Source organism: Semicossyphus pulcher, unplaced genomic scaffold (genome assembly GCF_022749685.1).
Source record: "Semicossyphus pulcher isolate SPU_LCO1_2020_fin unplaced genomic scaffold, fSemPul1.0.p SCAF_15, whole genome shotgun sequence".
NCBI lineage: Eukaryota > Metazoa > Chordata > Actinopteri > Labriformes > Labridae > Semicossyphus > Semicossyphus pulcher.
The window spans coordinates 27,973,791-27,992,419 of NW_027211659.1; the positions used below are offsets into that span (position 1 = coordinate 27,973,791).

General features: G+C 43.0%; 1 protein-coding gene across 1 annotated transcript; it reads right to left on the bottom strand.

Moving 5' to 3' along the window:
• Positions 1-1,629: 1,629 nt before the first annotated feature.
• On the bottom strand, positions 1,630-17,740 carry LOC138592843 (ribosomal RNA processing protein 1 homolog B-like). Its single transcript, XM_069663728.1, has 16 exons — positions 17,555-17,740; positions 16,955-17,037; positions 16,367-16,424; positions 16,134-16,219; positions 14,579-14,640; positions 14,276-14,405; positions 11,650-11,714; positions 11,115-11,314; positions 10,676-10,833; positions 10,244-10,341; positions 8,313-8,332; positions 8,042-8,194; positions 6,615-7,951; positions 6,352-6,528; positions 2,164-2,230; positions 1,630-2,013 (listed from the first exon to the last, which is right to left on the bottom strand). The coding sequence occupies exons 1-16, from the start codon at positions 17,679-17,681 to the stop codon at positions 1,799-1,801; spliced, it is 3,036 nt and encodes a 1,011-aa protein (XP_069519829.1). The 5' UTR covers positions 17,682-17,740; the 3' UTR covers positions 1,630-1,798.
• Between the last annotated feature and the right edge of the window lie 889 nt (positions 17,741-18,629).

Consider the following 18,629-nt stretch of genomic DNA (forward strand, 5'->3'; position numbering starts at 1 on the left):
AGAGTAAACGGCAGTGCGCATAATGAAACATCTCATGTCTAAATAAATACTGGCTGGTTTTGGAACTAGCATCAAGGATCTTGGACAGCAAATATTAAAATGTGTGAAAGCCGCGTGAAAGGCATCTGTGTTGTCAGCTGGATGTGCAGCTTATCCCGGCTTTATGGAGCTTTGCACTAAGTTTGACTTCCTGCTTTGGCAGTCTGGTCACAAGAGTACGGCTCTGCTTCTTTCTCAGTGCTCGATTTAAAAAGCTGAACACCATCCGCAGACTTTCTGAGCACAACATATGATGCATCTCCACTACCTTTAAGAGGGTTGGGGTTCAGAGAAAACCCCGTTTTCTTTTCAATATAAAGCTCCTCGAAGTTATTTGTTTTAAATTAAAGTTTTCCCAATCTGTTATTACAGACAGTAAAAACTACATGCAAGTTAAAACAAGGGAAGTCAATTTATTGGAGAAACTAATTAGTTCTATTTGTTGGAAATAAACAAAATAATCTGGTGTCTGTTGCATGCCTGTAAAAAGTCCATCCATTAATACAATGATTTAATGTCTTACCTGCCTGCTTGGTGCACTCAGTGCCAACTCTTAAAGGGGACATATTTTAGCCATGCAATTAATTTTCCAATCACGCTGATAAAGTTTGTTTTAATTATTTTTCGGAGGCTCTCCTTCCTCCTGAAACAAACAAGCCTTTATGCCATTCAAAGGTCAGGTGGAGGGACTGTGTAGCCCCTCCCCCATGTGTGGAGCGGCTGCACTGCACTGTCACTCCAAAGCTGTAGAAAACATGGCCGCTCTAGGGTCGGTTATTCGGCCTTATATGTACGAGCCAGAATTGCCGGGAGGTATCAGAATGGTAAGCTGAAATCTTGATGACTACAAGCTAGTGCAGGAAGGCAGCCTGAGGTGAATGACGGTGAATGATAATTGGTTGATTTCAGCCAAAGCAAGGGTCTACACAGAAACCTGCAGCGGTTCTGAGCAGCCCGTTTCAGAGGCGACCTTTATAAAGATGTCATTCTGGAAAAACACAGAATTATGCAGTTTTCACTTTTTCACTGTGAATGATAAACACCCAAACATGTGAAACCCATGAAAATGTGAGAATAACCATGCAGAAGATACGGCCCCTGTAAACTAGTCGCACAAGATTAGCAGATAGGAAATTAGAGATGGTTGGCACGGTGACGCTCCCTGGACTCATCCTGCACTGACAGTGAGGCAGGGCACGTCCGTGTGCGGGGGAGTCTTCAAAATCCAGAACACTCTTGCTGGTTTCTCTAAGCTGCCTCCTTATGCTTTAAACTAAACATAAGATAATTTAAATCAACAGAACATCCGACAACCCTGCAAAGTTTATACGGTCAGAGGCCTCTGCAGTTACATCCCGCTGTGTTGATGGACTGGTCGGGGAAAATCATTGATTCCTGCAGGGCTCGAGTTTTTCTGAATGAGGCCTTCGGTCTCGTAACATCACCTGAGTTATACAGAGGAACACATAACTTGACCTTTAAACTTTATAAGGAGTTAAAGTAAATTATAAATTCTTTATTGTACCTCATATTCTTAGAAAAATGTTTTTAAAGGACAAAATAAAAAAAATACTCAAACTGAAAATGTGGTAAAATTGGAAAACTGGAATGAGTAACTTTTATTCAAACGTTGCGTCACTCAAAGAGGAAACACTGACATCAGATAAACATAAAAATACCTCTTTATAAATCAGTCCAAACAGGGTGTGATGTGAATCAGTCCTTTAACGTCTGTATCTACAGTCTGTCAGGGAGGGTGTTAGAAGAAGTCTGCAGCTGAGGGCCTTCGTTTGGGCGTGCTCTTCGGAGTATTACAGATGCTCTTCTTGCCTTTCGGGGTCTTCTTCACTCGGATGGAGAGCGGTGTGGGAGGAGACTTTAAGACCCCGAACTTGGGTTTCTGCTGAGGGTCAAAGGGCACTCGAGACGAGCCGTCCGGACTCACCAGCAGGCTGCGATCAGTCTTCCTAAACTCTGCAACATGACACGACACTGTTAGAGAGCTGTTGTGACAATGACAACAGGTAGCTGAGCTGGGGGTCAAAGTTCATTCTTGACCTTGGAAACAGCATTTGATAATACTGACTCTGAATACATACAAATGATGTGTTATCAATCTCTCACCTGCTGTCTTGTTGTTCTTGAGGCCGAAGGTCACCTTCTTGGACTCTGATTTAGGAGTTAGGCTCTTCTGTGGAATAAAAACGGAAAAGAAGTCAATTGGACACATTTAAAACGCAGCTCATGATCTTTTCTGTCAGAGAACAGAAGAAGTGCAAAATAAAGGAGGGACAGTTTCAGGTTTTATGCCACGAGGGAGGACATTTTTTAGATGTTATGAGAAATTAAGAATAAAAGAACACAATCGGTTTATAGGTAGAACCATTGACTGTATATAAAGATGAACGACGCGTCTCCACCTCCTCTCGTTGTACAAAAGTGAAGCCAACATCCCCCCCGAGCAGGCGCTGCCATCTCGCTCGTTTGTATCCAGAGTGTGTGCAGCAGAGATGTGCTGGTGGTGATTCGCTAATCAAAACACACATTTAGTTTACCGATGAAACGTCAAAGATCCGGCACGCCGGCGTGTTTAACAGCAGAACAGCTTCTTGTGTCGGTCTGAAGCAGATATTCACGCTTATGGAAAGTTCAGTGACTGTCGTGTTCAACTCCTCCTCTACTCTGCTACTCAGGAACAGAACGCTGCAGGAGCCCCATTTGTCAACAGAGCTGTCAATCATGAGGCCACACCCCCTTTTATAGCATCAAATAACTAATTAAAAGTAAACCTGTCAGAAAAATGAACACTTGGACATAAATCAGCATGATAAGAACTAACTACAATGACAGAAACCATGTTGGAGAAAAATGTATTTGACGCGTATTTTGATTTTATAGTTTGACTCATGTCCCATCTGTTAACATGGAGGAGGCGGGCTTCATGAGCTATACTGCAGCCAGTCAGCAGGGGGCGACAGAGAGGGTTTGGCTTTACTTTTAGGGAGCTGTCACGTCAGCCATCTTTTTATACAATCTGTGCTGAAACATCTGTCTTTGTTAATCTGTTATGGATTTAATTATCCTCCTAAGGATGCTCAAATACGAATGAGCGTGCTTATTTAGTTTAAAGGGAAAAAAATAAATCATGTTGAAGCAACATTTAGTTTCTATGCTACATCTGCCTGAAACAAACGTTAAGATGAGCTCGGATTTACTCCAACCTTACAGATATTAAAAGTTTTAGTCTTTGGGTGATGTTGCTTTTAAGTTTTCTTCTTTAAATCAAAACTTTTGTTTTATTATTTAAAAAGCCAAAACAAATCAACTGTTGACCGAGAGACGTATTTTAATGTTTGTATCTGAAGAATGTCCTCAGGCCTTTGAAACCTGTCGAGATCATCTGTCTGATGTAGTACATTTAAAAACCACATGAAATATTTTACACAACAGAAACAGACTTTGCTGCAGAGAAAATAAATAAGTAATCAGGCCTGTGATGGGTCTTTATATTTTCAGCCGGTCGTTCAAAGATTAAATAAAGGCACGTCCTCAGGTGGCCGCCCACTCCAGCAGTTCATGAACTCAGAGTCCAACAGCAGAACTAATATAAAGTCTTCTCTTTGCTCTGCTGCTTCAATTCAAATCCATCATGTACCTTGAAATTTACTGTGATCTGTTCACTGTCAACTCTTCCATTCAGAGGAGATGACCCTGAGCTGACAGTGAAATGTCTGCACGTTTTTAGCTGCATCGTTGTACACAGAGCAGCGCAGGAGCAACAGGCAGGCGGTAAACTTAAACTGAGTCTCATCGTTCTTTGTTCTGAGTCCTCGTCTCTAAAATAAACAGACTGGATGATGAAAACTCTGATTTTTAACATGAAACTGATGTTCAATGTTTCTCCATCGCTCTTCAGCAGACACAGGAGGTCAGGAGGGGCTGTGAGCCGAGCTGCCACGAGCTTGTTTTGTAGGTGCTTTGCTTGTTTGTAGGTTAGGATTCATTCACTGTTAATCACTCTGAAAGTCTTTAACAGGCGCCGAAGTATCCACAGAGGCCCCCCCCCCCCTCCAAAACAAGCTGACCCGGTGATTAAAACCAGTAAAAACAGTTTCAGGTTAAATATCTGCCTTTTTTTAATCATGCTCATGTTTCCTGCTATAAACATCTTTACATTATGTTTGAACCACGGGCTGAACCATGGATGAAGTGACGGCTCTGTAAACTACGAACACCTACAGATGGAACTACATTTCTCCGACTGTCGGGCTGCAGAAATCCGTTTCTCTCATCAAGAATAAAAAGCAGCTCTCCTCTCAAACAATTGTTGATTGTGTTTTGATGTTCTTGACGTCATGTTTTTTTAAAAATGTTTTCTGGTCTTGTGCAGTGACTCATCTTTCCAAACGTCTGAAGTTGTAACAATTTAGCGATTGAATAAGTGTCAAAAAATGGAAGCAAATTTCTTTCACCTGACTATTGAACAATTTGGCAACATTCAGTCCAACCATTAAGAAAACTTTGTAGGAAGCTAGGGCATCTTTTTCTTCCATCAGCTGTTATTCAACTGTTTCAAAAGTGTTTTCTGTTGCTCGGAAACGGCTCGACTAAAATGGCTCAATTCTTTCAAAGCATTTTTATAAAATCGCTGAAAACTGGTGTTCAGCCACTTCTTAAAAGCAGCAGTCTGGATCTGCTGACCAATTTATCTGAAATAGATTGAGATCGCTGCTCTGACTCAACTCCAAAACTTTTAAATATAAGTGACCTTCTGGAAAGATTTTAATCAGGCTTCAGTCAACATCACAGCGCTCAGACTGCACTGAATGAAAGGCGTTAAATGAGCTTCATCTGAATTCTGATTCTGGTAAAAGGTCAGTTTGGGTGCTGCTCGATTCAGTGCAGCCTTTCACTATTTAATCAAAATTCGATATATTGTTCGAACCTGGGGAATTATTAATGGTTCAAACTGTAATGATGTGATTGAATTCAGAATTGAAGCACAGCAGAAACGCTGAGCCCCGAACAAATGAGTAATCTGCTTTCCAGAGTCCCAGAATGCTGTCACGTTTAAGGTGAGATGGCGATAATACGCTGCCTGCTACAAACCAATGGAGGAAACTAACGAGCCAAGCCGTTGTTCACTTTCCTGTCAGACCCGTTTCCCACCAAAATTAGCGCGCAGACACAGGTATTTCAGATATGGGAAGACCCGCCGATAGATGCCGATTGCCTCTTTTCCCATTGCCAGTGAAGTATCCTCCTGTCGTTCTCTTTTCTGCTGCGTCACCGTCTGACATCACAAACGCGCCGGAGACAGGGTTAGTAACCAGTGAAGATGTTACGGTGGTTAGGTCTCTATTGTATCTATTACTCACTCAGTCGGTTTGTCAAACTCTGCACCGACAACTTTGAAATGATGTTCGAGCGCTGCACGGACGGAGACGGACCGTTTGTTTCAGAGGAGACAGACGTTACATCCCTCGCTGCAAAGACACCATTGATTAGAAACAGTGATTGTACCTTGCAGAAGTCGCTCATCTACCGTCATGATGATTGGTTTGTCATGTAAACGGTAAACCCTGATGCCGCACCATATTTGCATCACCAACAAAGACACTGAGGAATTTATTGTTGTTATAATCAAACCGGTAAAAACACGTCAGTGTCTCCTGACGCTCAGCGAGCCGTGCTGCAGCAAATATTCACTCCGCTTTTTCCTTGTTTGTAGTTTAGGATTCCTTCAGCTGACATGGTTAACGAGGTTTTTAACGGGGGCATAGTCATATAGATTTATCTCCTTATCTTATAAACAACACAGCAAGTTATTGAAAATGTTAAAGAAGCTGAACGAAGCAGTTTAATGTTAAACATCTGTCTCTCCGGTGCTCTTCGGCGTGACAAGAAAAGAAGTGTTTTTATGCCTGGCTGAAAGGCACTACACTATATTTATCATCACTTTTCTTATTTAACTGGAGGAGGAACTTTGTCTTTTAATGGTTCCTCACATCAGCGCTTTGGTTTGCAGCCTGACACTCTGGCTCTGCCCCACGGCATGAAAAGTGATTTAGTCTGAGAGTCTCCTGGGCCGTCTGTAACAGCTGGTGGAAAAAGGAGCTCGTGCAAAAAGAGAATTGATTCAGGAGACGGAAACTATATTCAAGCACCATTAAAGAAAGAAATACACTTGAGTGAAACTATTCTCTCTCCCACTCCGAACAAAGGAGAGAGTTTTGCTCGTTTGTCCAGGTTTTAAGATTCTACTAAAACAACTTCATGTGTGAACGAGTCCTTTAAGCTTCTGATGCTTACCTTCTTGCTGGACAGCGGGGTGCGGGGGCCTCCCTTGGTTTTGCAGAAGAGCGGTGTTGGAACGCCAGCGTTGCTCTGAAAAGTGATGAAATCCGACCCCGAGGACGCCTTCGCCTTCGCCTTCGCCTTCTTCTTTGTCTTTTTAGTGCTCAGAGGAGTCGACGGCTCTCCAACATCCTGAAATGGAAAATCAATTAGAAGTCAATCAGAGTTATCGGATAGTTTAATCTCATCTGGAACGTTTAACCTCTTCGAACACTCACACTGCCTCCGTTTGTCTCTTCCTCTGCGAGGCCGTTGATCGATGCAGCCGCCTCCAGCTCGTCAGCCTCGAACTCGAACACCACGGGGATCTTCTTCTTCTTCTTCTTGGCTGCTTTCCCAGAGGAAGAGAGCACCTCTGAGTCTCCCAGCTGGAGCTCGGCGTCTTCGCTGCCAGCCACCTGCAACGGATCTTTGATGTCGTCCACTTGAGCTGCTGCCGCCGGCTTCACGGCCTTTTTCTTCTTCTTCTTTGCCGGGGTTGTCATGGTGTTCTCACAAAGCGGTTCCTCAGCATCCAGCACCTGAGCCGCTTCCACCACCGCTGCTTCCTCTTCCACTGAAACCGCAGATTCTTTTTGATTATTTTTCCTTTTCTTCTTCAGCGGGGTTACAGCGCTTTCATCCGCAGGCTCAGCTGTTTCCTCCTCCTCGCTCCGTTTCTTTGTCCTCTTTTTAAGTGGCACAGTCGTTTCATCTTGTGGCGGGATTTCAGCTTCGACCTGTTTCTCCTCTTCCTCGGCAGCAGGCTCGACCTTTTGGGCCTCATCAGCAGCAGCCTGCAGGCTCTTTTTCTTCCTCCTCTTCTTGGCCAGGGTTACAGCATCAGTTATTTCATTTCCCACTGAATCCTCACAAGGTGCTGCTGGGAGATCTGCCTCTGTGCTCGCACCATTAACCTGTGAGTCAGCCTCGCACTCCTCGGGGTCCTGCTTAGCCTTCAGACCCTTCTTCTTCTTGGCAGGAGTCTCAGGTGTGTTTGTCGTGATTTCAGCCTCTTTGTCGACCAGGGTCCCGTCTGTTTGTGACTTCAGGCCCTTCTTTTTCTTCTTCTTCTTCTCTGAGACTGCAGCGTCGACTTCAGAGGAAGTCTGTGGCTCTGCCGGCTGCTCCTCTGCTGCCTCAGGTTCCAGCTTCTTGCTCTGTAAGTTTTCAGATTGCTCTGAGCAGGGAGTTTGCTGGCTGCTTTCTTCTGTGACTGTAACTGAAGGCTGTTTCTGCACCTCAGACAGAACCAGAGTTTCTGGCGGACCCTCTGCTGTCGCTGCCTCTGTAACTTTTACAGATGAGACCGAGCTCTCGGTCTGTTCTTTAGCTAAATCTTCTTGTGAACACTCCGTCTGAGCTCCTTCAGTCTCTTCACTTGTACTTACAGCTACAATCTCTCCCTCTTCAGACACCTTGGTAGTTTCCTCACCCTGTCCTGCTTTCTTCTTCTTCTTCTTCCTTTTCTTCTTCTTTTTCTTGTCATTATTTGCAGTCTCGTCAGCTGCTTCACTGTCGTCTTTCCCTGAGTCTTTGCTTTGCTTGTCTGGTTTGGACGCCTCCTTTTTCTTCCCTGAAGGAGCAGAGACACAAAACAGTTTCCTAGTTATTCGCAGGTAAGTGCAGGATGTTTAACAGTTACAGGTGCTAGCTTTCCACATACCTTTCTTCTTCTTCTTCTTGGCTGCTGGTTCCCCCTCCTCCTCCTCGTCCTCCATGTGCCGCCCTCCTCTCTTCATCCTCTTCCTGCTGCCGAACATGTCATCATCTTCATCCGTGGACACCTCCTCTGGATACTCGTCCTGAGGGAAGACGCCTGAGGGGGAATCCAGGAGGAGACGGTGTGAGGTCAAAGGTCAAGAACAGTGATTCTGTTTTTATAAATATATAATATAAAGTGTGAAGAAAAAGACGATTTGATGGTCAGCTCTTACCTTCACTGATGTCACGCAGTCTGAGGGTCAACACGAGGAGAGAGAAGAAGAAACATTAGTCTGGATTCAAGCAGAGATGATTCACGCTGCAGGATCAAACCAACAACTCAACAAAGCATCGAAACTCAACTGCAGATTATCATTGATACTGTTTGTTCAATTGTGATTGTGATTACAAAACACATACATTTGACTTAACATGTCACAACACAGAAGACAGTACTCAAGGCCCTTTCACGTACTTTAGATGAGGGATTTAACTCGGTATTTAATTTCAGATCAGACTGATGGCAATAGTTTATATTGATTTCCATGTAAAATGTCTGTAAGTCTCTCTCTCTCTCTGAATGAGGTAACACAATGGTGACTGAGCCTGTGGCAACCTGATGAAAGCCTTTGCATCTGCAGTATATAGTATTATTATGGGCTGGGTGTCTGTGGCGGCGCCCAGTTAGTGACGCGTTTTCCATCAGCCAGCAGTGGTTGGTCTGCCAGAGAGGGTAGGTGGAGCTAAGCGGCTGCTTTTCCGCTCTCTGCAAGTGTTGCGAGTAAACAGTAATCTACTATGGCTGAACAAACAAAGAAAAGATGGATGACTACAGATACAACTTCAACAAGAAGTGAAAATCCAAAGAAGAAGAAACAAACTCGACGCTCAGATGAAGCAAACAGTCTGAAAAGGAAAGCGACCGTCAGCCAGGAAAATCAAGAGTTACAACCGGAGCCAACCGTGGACGTCACACATGCGACACTGTCTGGATATCTGGGACGTGTGCTTATCGCCATCGGTGCCACCAAAGAGAACGAAACTGAGATCTTTGAGATTATAACTTTAACATGTTTTTATTGGCTGATTCATAAAGTTTCTGAAGAACAACACAGCAGCCTGCTTGGACACAGTTACGTATACAAGAAATGTACAAAGTGCAGAAGTCTCCACAGGCCTCAAAGTGATCAGTTTTGTTCTCTTGGTAAATTCAGCAAAGTCGTCCATCAGGACTTGACCTGAACAAGTTTTGCAACTTTATTGTATTTATTTGTATTAATGAAACATGCTCAGCACACCAGACTGTAAGTATCGGCCAATCAGGTTTTTACAAGTACGGCAAAAAGAACTTTAAACAAAGTTTTATATTATTTATTCAAGTTTCTTGTTTTGGTGTTGAAACCACTAAACATTCTCAGACTGGAGGTGTCAGGATTTACCAAAAAACATTTTCCATTCAATTTTATTTTTTTGTTCTACACTGGCAGCGACATTTCTTAAACTTCCCTCAGGATCAATAAAGTATCTCTCTATCTATGCCAGTAAATTTGTGCACATGAACACTAGTGTTACATTATTATTCCCAATACTACGACAATATTGCAGCTGCAGGCTGTCGGTGAGCTACGCTGTGCTGTCTTTGAAGTGTTTTTATCCTTTAAGTTTGCAAATAAGCAGTTGGAGAGAAAGAAATATTGATAGGCGGTCGGTCGAAAGCATATTTGTCTGTGTTTTAGATGTAGAATTGAACTCGACACCCTACATGTACTGAATAAATACTTACACAGTACCACTGCACAAAAGGGGAAAATAAACACTGATCCTAAAGTTAAATAATCACTGACAAAGTTTCTTTTAGAAGTTTTTCTTAAGAAAAGCTCTGAACTCTGAGTATGCGTCATGCTGATCAATGCTGGTAACAATCTGTCATTAAAAAGCACACGCCCGCATACACGCACACACGCCCGCATACACACACACACACGCGCGCACACGCCCGCATACACACACACGCGCGCGCACACGCCCGCATACACACACGCCCGCACACTCCCACACACACACACACACACACACACACGCGCGCACACACACGCCCACACATGCCCACACATGCCCACACACACACACACACACACACACACACAAGGGAGCTTCTACTCACACTTTGATGATCTTGTAGAGTCTCTGTCTGTTGCGGCTCGGCGTGCTGCTCCGGCTGGCTAACTGAAACAGTTTGTCTGCCAGGGTAGTGTAGTCGAACTACAAACACACACACACACACAGATCATAAGAAACTACATTCATCAACACTTCCTGTGTCACCAACCCGAGTTGTTCTGACGCGCAGATTGATCCCTCAGAACGAGCGACACACTAATCAACCTGCTGAAACACTTTCAGGCTGCAATCAGAAAACTTGCTGTTTTTAAAACCATCGATTTTCTGTTTGTTCGACCTGAAACTTTCTTTAAATGCAGCATTTACTCTCCTCAGTGAACATCGGCTCTGCTCCATGTGTACGTTAGGTCACAGCTTTGATGACACAGTTCTCGGGCTGCCCAATACTGATAAAACTGAGATTGCCAAACTTCACCTGTAGGACTGGTCCGATGTCTTCGTCTCCTGGCTCCTCTGTGTCCGACTCTTCCAGGTGAAGAAGCTCATCATCATCATCATCATCCACATCAACATCCTCCTCATCATCATCATCATCATCATCATCTTCTTCTTCTTGTTCATCTGATATTGTACCTGAAAACAAGAAACCAGCACGCATCTTAAAATCTTAAAATTCAGCTTCTGCAATTTGTATATTTCCCCCGGCCGTGTTTAGGATTTTCATCGGGTTCTGATTGTGCAGCTCTCATTGAGCATCACTCAGTCATTTGTGCATGTTACTCATTTATATTCCAATAAAGGACACAAATCTAGAGATCTGTAATTAATGATTTTCTATCTGCAACTATTTCTGACATTTCATTGCTCTGTTTTTATCAAGAGAAATCCAGTCCTGTGTTTCTCTGCAGACGTACCGTTCACCTGCTTCCCTCTCTTGGCGACTAATTTGCTTGTTGTTGTCTCTTCTTCGTCGTCCTCTTCAGAAGCCTGACCTGAGTCCGAGTCTGACTCATGTGCTCCTTTCACCTCCTTCATCAACTCACAGATAGCGAAGGGAGCCTGGTCGATGATGGTGCTGAAGATGCTGTTGCAGATGGCTCCGAAAAGACTGCGACTGGAAAAACAATCACAGAGAGAGGGACAGATGACCCAGTGAGCAGACGGGATGAGTAAAGAAAGCTGTTCGTGACGTGTTTAATATTCTGCGAGTATTCTGCTCAGGCTGATTGAAAGCTGCAGAGAAGCTTTGAAATGCAAATAAAGAAACATGTCACAGGTTGTGCAAACAACCAAAGAAACTTGTGAGGTTTTCAGCGAACACGAATTCAGCAAAACTCCAGCTGCTGCAGCAGAATCAAGAACAGAAAGAGGACATGCAGCACATACATATTCCTCGTGTGAGGGACGGCATTTTAATCAGGCAGAGGAAGTGAGTCGACGAGGACTTACTCTTTTGTTTTTGCTGCTGTTTTGCAGAACGGCTCGATGAACGTCAAGTTCTGCTCGGCAGTGAGCTGTGAAAGGAAAGAAAACATCACGTTAACGGAACATTGAAAACTTCCTCATAAAGAAGTGAGGGATGGGAGTCAAGGACTGGTAATGACCATCTCCTAATGATGAGTGTTATGCAGTTGTGTTTGCTTGTCTACATCCTGGGCTTCATAGCTGAATGTGGCCTCACTCAATATGCAGCTAAATTCAATGTATGAAAAAGCTAGTGGCATGTAAAGGGGATAACTCCTGCATCAAAGTTAACATTTGAATAAGACATTTTATAAACCTGATCAATGCAGCCTTTGTTAAGGTCTTCACGGGTCCAGTCCGGGACTTATTATAACCCCGGGTTCCGGGTCTGATCAACATTATGCCTAATACCCGAGTGGACCTGGCTGTGTTTAGAAAGTGCTGGTCATGATGTAAATACTGCGTGTTTGTGTGACGTGCAGAGAAAGTGCAAGCTAAGTGCAGCTTTGGCCACAAGGTGGCACTAATGACCTGGCTGAGCGAGTGCTCCAGCTGCTTTTGGAGGTGAAGGGTCAGATCACAGGTCAGAGTGGGACAGCACGGATGATAGAGTCGGCTAAAGGTTATCATTGTTTGAAAGGAATCGTAGTTATCTTTATGATGCTCGATGCAACAAAACAGCAAAGCTGCTTCTAAACGAGCCACGCATTTGTCATCAGTCTGCGGGACAGCAAGTGGACTTTTAATCTGAAACAAGGAGTGGATTAGCATTCCTGTTTTTATCAACACGACATGGATAACAGAAACCCTGGATGTGTTTAATAAACTGTCTTGGCAACGAGGATGGATTATCTGCACGGCCAGGCTCAGGAGAGAGCGTCACATTAAGGTAGGACAGGCAGCTGACGAACGGTAACTTGTAAGTAGCAATCAGCTGTGAAGTCGGTGCTGATCATTTCTCAGTCCTGCACGGGTCCGGGCCCCAGCTTTCAAATAATAGACGGGTCCAGCTCGGTTCCGGGTCGTACTTTTCTGGGTCTCTTTGGGTTCGGGCACAACATTTTGGACCTGTGAAGACCTCTAGTTCATACCTGCACTAAACTCCTTCATCAGCCTGCATTAATGTCATTTCTGTTTAAAGCCTTTTTCATCTGTGATGTAAAAACACTCGATCTCCACAGTCAGCGAGAGCAGACGTGTGCGTCCTGCTCAGACTCACTTATAAAATCAGAGCCCTGCACAGAGCATCCTGACAGCGGGCTGCTCACAGGACCGTCAGCCCAGCGTGGTTTTACCGACTAAACCGACGGTCGACATCGGAGCAGAGAACGTCAGAGCAGCCTGAGGACCGGAGTCACACCGCCATCACTTTGTAAAGTTTACAGCCTGCCATACTGTTTCTCATGCGTCACTGTGTGTAACTAAAAAAGCTATTGAGCACTTGAGGGCAAATTGAGCTTTTATTTTAAGCTCTTTGTAACTTATGTTCCTACATAAGCCTACAGACAAACTCAGCCAAACACGACAGCCTCTGCAACATGAAAAAACTGTTTAATCTTCTCATGTCGAGTCAATTCTATCAACAAGTAATGGAGAAGTATCAATAAAGGTGTAACTGATTGGATTCATTCAGTCGTGGATCAGCAGCAGGAAGTTACAACAATTACTTTTTCTTCTACTGGAAAAAAACAATTTGACATCTAATCGAATCCTCTCTCTTCTACTCTTGTGGTAAGCTAAATTAAAATGATAAATCAGTCGAACCGTTCATTAAAAAACTTTAAAATGTGAAGATAGGGTCAGTGAGCTGCTGCAGCTCCGTCCGGCCGCTGTGACAGATGAAGAGAAACGACCGCACTGTGATGGACGAGAATAATTACTCTGAGACGAAGCAGAAGTGAGGCTCGCTCCTGTGTGTGAGCGCAGATTAAATCCAACAGAGGACAAAAAAACGTATTGTTGTTTTCCCCTCTTTGCTCTGGACACAAGAGGATAAATGTTAAAAATAAGGTCATCCAAGAGTTTTCTTTTCCAGACTTTTCTCACACAGTCTGACAGCAGTGAGACCTTAAAACCTGCACAGAATATCTGCAGATCAGGGAACGGAGTAACGAACTGCAACCTGCCAAATACTGGGGAAATTTTGGCTCTGGTAGAAAATCGTTTATTTTATCTGCCACCAGGGCAGATACCTTTTTGTGACATCGAAAAATGTAATTTTAAAAAGCAATTTAAAAGTTTTGAAAAGTCAGGGATTATAAGGTTATATAAAGTAGTCCATTTTTCAACTGCCAGGGATCATTGATGAAAAACTGAATGTCAGACTCTGCCAAGTCGAGATCAAGTGCTGCTGAAGGTTTTACAATCTACCTGGGCTGCATCCCAATTCCCCCACTTGGTCCAATTCCTCCTTTTTAGTTCTTTCCACCAAGGTATTATGTCTCGTTTATTTCAGGTCTCAAGAGGTAACAGAGGTGGTGAGCTTTGTGAACTGTTTAGCATGAATCATGGTCACTTATGAAGAGAAAACAAGACTGCTTCAAGACACAGCAATAAGACTTGTTTTCAAAGCCCAAACATCATGAACATGTTAGAGACAGTGTTGCTGTACCTCTGCAGAGCCCACAGCTGCCAGCTCCGTCATGTAGAGGTCCAGGATGTGGAACTGCAACCCGCTGGGCGCTCCGCTGGCGCTCTGCAGGAGCTGAGCTGTCAGCACCTCCAGAAATCTGGACACCACGCTGAGGAGAGAGGAGCAGTGAACACGGTTACTCACAGCAAACTCACATTGCATCCATGTGTCAAAACCATCAGGATTCAATGCTTCATTTTTACACAAATCTACAAATAATAAAATAAAATACATATTTGTAACAAGATACTAGATGTGACAAAATCACATTTCATTCATTACCTGCTCTCCCAGTTTTTCTTCTTCAGCAGCTCAAAAGTTTGTCTGAACATGAAGCGAACGAGCTGTAAGAGGAAACAAGAGGGTAATCATTGTTTTTGTAACCAACACAAACTAAACTGCACCGCTGAAGACGCGTTCGACGATCGAAACTAAGCAACAGGAATGTCATTTCTTTCATTTTCTAAACGGATGTTCATGCTGGCCGCTCACCAAACCCTGCACGTTGTTTACCAGACAGAGTTCGGGCGCCCCGTCAGTACAGTCGGGTTACAGATGTTCATTGCAGGCAGTAAAAACAAGTCAGTCTGTCAGACTTCCTGAAGGTACCAACACCTGATCCAACAGCAATCAGAGCAAACAAGTCTCACTGTGCTCGACTAGAGCTACAGGGCAGAGACGTGTTTTGTTATTCGGAGTTTCAGCCGGATTTATTTGGCAGTTTAGCTCGTTATTTTCCAGAGCGGCAGATGCTGGATTCTATTCTGACAGAAAACAAGCAGATAGACTAAATCAAATATCACCAATTTTAGATTAAACTCAGCCACTCTGATGAAAGACTGCAGACAATTGATTGCAAACTTTTTTTCTTTGACAGTTTAAATCAGGCGTGTGATCGGAGAATGACAAAATGGCACTTGAGGTGCACTCACGTGCGAGTGTCACATCGCAAGACCAATTTTTTTGTTGCTTGATGCAAAACAAAAACTCGCTAGTTTCTCGTCTTCCACGACTAATCTACAAGAAAAGTTGGTCTGATAACACATTAGTGCAGCTCTTCACCACAGCGCAGAGTGAACTGACCGCTGTGCTGCAGAGTCTGTGAGTCAGCTGCCTGTAAACGGGCACGGGACACTGCTGTCAAACACAGCGAGACAAGACTGATTATCACTGCTGGTAAACATGGTGCGTGGTTATTACTAACCACCTCCTCTGCCAACGATCATGTTTAACCTTAAGAAATAGCAAAACAAACCCAGGTCTGCATGTAGAGGAGATGCAGATGTAGGTGTTGTTAGCATCTCTGCCAGAGCTAGCTAGCAGGCCTGAATACATTTGATTTCTTAGAGGTTTGGAGGTGCAAGGCTAAGTTTACTTTCCTTACTAATTCTGTTTATTTTAGGATAAAATTCAACCAGCAAGTCAATAATTTTGCAGCAGATTTGAAGATTATCATACAGTTCATTTTTCTAATCAACAGTTTAATTGCTTAACAAGATCAAAAATCACTTAGTGTTCAGGGCTTCACTAGTTTTATCTTAAACATTTGACCTTTACTTTAATGAAAATGATAGTAATGTCCATAAAACAGAGAATACATCACTTATCCTCTTTCTTTGTTTGGAAAAAAAAGATTGTGCTAAGATGGAGATTTTATTTGTTGCAAATATCTGTTATGAGTATATTGATAAGTTGATTGAACTTGAGATATGCATCCATGTGCGGAGGTCATAGACTTCACACTGCACATTGTTTTTAATGAAAGCATTGAATTTTTCCAGAGTTAAGCAACAAACTGTAAAAGATCAAACTCATTGAACATTCTCCTCACGCTCACCTGGAAGAACTTGTCCATCCGCAGCCGGTCGATACCGGTCCACTCTCTTTTAAAGGTCTGCAGGAAGCTCTCCAGGTATAAAATCTCTGCAGGGAACAGGAGCACACCATCATCATCATCATCATCATCCTCATCATCAGGAGAAGAAAAACAGGGCTTCTCTCAGGGGCCATGACCTGGTTTATACTTGTTCTTATCACATGGTATCATGAAACCACAGATGGGTAACTTACGTCCTTCAACATCCTGGAAGCTGTTAATCAGGCCGGAGATTTGGTTCGATAGCTCCTCCTGAAACATAATAAATAATATCACATGAGAGAGGCTGAACGAACAGGAGCATAATCACATTAAAACAATTGTGGGAAAATGTTCAAATTCAAACCCAATATTGAAGAAAAAAATGCAGACCCATATGGGATTTTGAGCAGTATAATTTTTGAGCAGTTTTGTTATTGTCTTAATGACTTAGTCAACAGACAAATTTAAGTGGCTGACTAAACTGATAAAATGACTAGAAGTACTTCTAACAACAAAGATTGAAAATATTTTAAATGTAACAATCATCTGCAAACATGTATGATGGTACAAATATACCAGATATGTCTGATGTTGAATAAGATGTCAAACTAGTCTCAATGGAAACTCTCAGAAGAATGTCTTCCTGCTTCTACCAGAATCAACCCCACGTGGAAATCATTCAAGTCATTTTAGCATAATGATGTCTGAAAGGGGCTTCAATGCGCTCTGCATACACCCACCATTTGTTCTCTGATTAAATGTGTCTGTAAGCAGAGCTCACAAACACTAGCTCAACATACCTGCAGCAGTGGTTTGTCCTGCATCCACAGGCAGTAGAATAGACCCTTCCAGAGCTTGAGCAGCTCATCACCTGTGAATCCACCTTTCCATAGAGAAAACGCAAGACACATGTCAAGGTTAGTTAGCTGCATACAAACACTGATGACTGTCATGATGATTGATTCGTCTTTTTATAAGACAACTAATGAAAGGAGCTATAGTCACAGCATAACCTTCAGAACAGGTATACTGCTTATTCATTACAAAGTAACATTACGTCCCTATAAACTCAGTAACTAATAATTATTATCGACGTTGTAACACAGGTAATTGTTTATCTTTGTTACTAGCTAGCTAGAAATAAATGAGCCTTTGACCTGAAGCTAACTTACATCCACACGTGTGCATTGGCTCCCATTTATTCCCATCACACATGAATATGCGTCAGACAAGGACATCTCCCCTTTACATAGTAATTTATGGTTTTGACCCAACAAGTCGTTTTCAAACATTAATGTCTTGTTACCACCATGCCAATACTAAGTTTGTGATAGTTTAGATTTAGGTGTTGTTAGCATCTCTGCCAGAGCTAGCTAGCAAACGCTGATATGCTAGCTTACCTGATTCCTTCTGGGACCTGACATTTATGTACTTCCTCAGTTTCTTTATCGCTTTGGTCCGGATGGGCTTCTCGTTGGAGGCTAATCTCTGTGCGAACTGGACCTCTGGCTCCTGTATCGACGCCATGTTCACATCAGTTCACGTGGAGACGCTTCACTTTGCTGTTTGCTCCACTTCTTCCCACGTTTCCCCTGTACGACGCAGAATGATGACGTCACCAGAAATCAGTATGCTGTACTTCTGAATTTGAACACAGGGCGGCAGCCTCTGGCCGCTGCTCATCAAACTGTAAACTGTATAAAAACACAGAGTTCACTACCAAAGCCATAATCCACATCATTTTACAAAAGTTTTCGTCATTAAAGCAACTTTTAATCTAACGGAGTCTCAGAAACAGAAGCTTTATTTCAGAGTATGTTCACGCATGCAAGGAATTTGGCGCTGGTGTACTAAAACAAAGTTCCAAGAACAATTTACTGGAAGATAGAAATAGTCATACAGATAACAACAAGGACAACAAAGAGGTCAACAGAGAGGCAGAAATAGCTCAAGTCTAATCTAGTCTTCAATAATGGCATGCATTTGGATCAGCTAAGCGTTGTCTGTCTCACCCACTCACTTCTGTTACTTTGGCACATGAGAGAAAACAAGACTTATGCACATTTTGAGATCATTAGTCATTATTTTTGGTGTTATGTTAAGACATTCTGTCATTACTTTGGAATACTTATTTATTTTAGATAGTAAGTAATCATTTTCAGATTTTGAGTCATTATTTTGACATACTGAGTCATTATTCTAAAGTAACAACACAGAGTTACAGACAGACAGGACATTCAATACAGACAATACATGTTTTTTACAGTATTTTAGAATCCTCTCGTTGAATTAAGCTGAACAGCTTTAAATTCTGATGTAGTGGGTTCCAGGTTGATGGGGCAGAGTAGGAAAAGGCCTTTTTTACCGAGTTCAGTACGTAATGATGGGGTGGACAAAGCGATGAAACCCTGGGAGCGTAAGCTGTAGAAGCACTGATTATGTCAGGTGTAGCTGGATAAGTAAATGGGCAACAGT

Bases quoted from the DNA above. Each gene is read 5' to 3' on its own strand.
- LOC138592843 (XM_069663728.1), bottom strand. From the start codon at position 17,681: ATGGCGTCGATACAGGAGCCAGAGGTCCAGTTCGCACAGAGATTAGCC. The intron at 17,038-17,554 runs GTAAGCTAGCAT...CTCTATGGAAAG, and splicing joins CAGGTCCCAGAAGGAATCAG to GTGGATTCACAGGTGATGAG. The intron at 10,834-11,114 runs GTACGTCTGCAG...TCTTGTTTTCAG, and splicing joins GAGAGGGAAGCAGGTGAACG to GTACAATATCAGATGAACAA.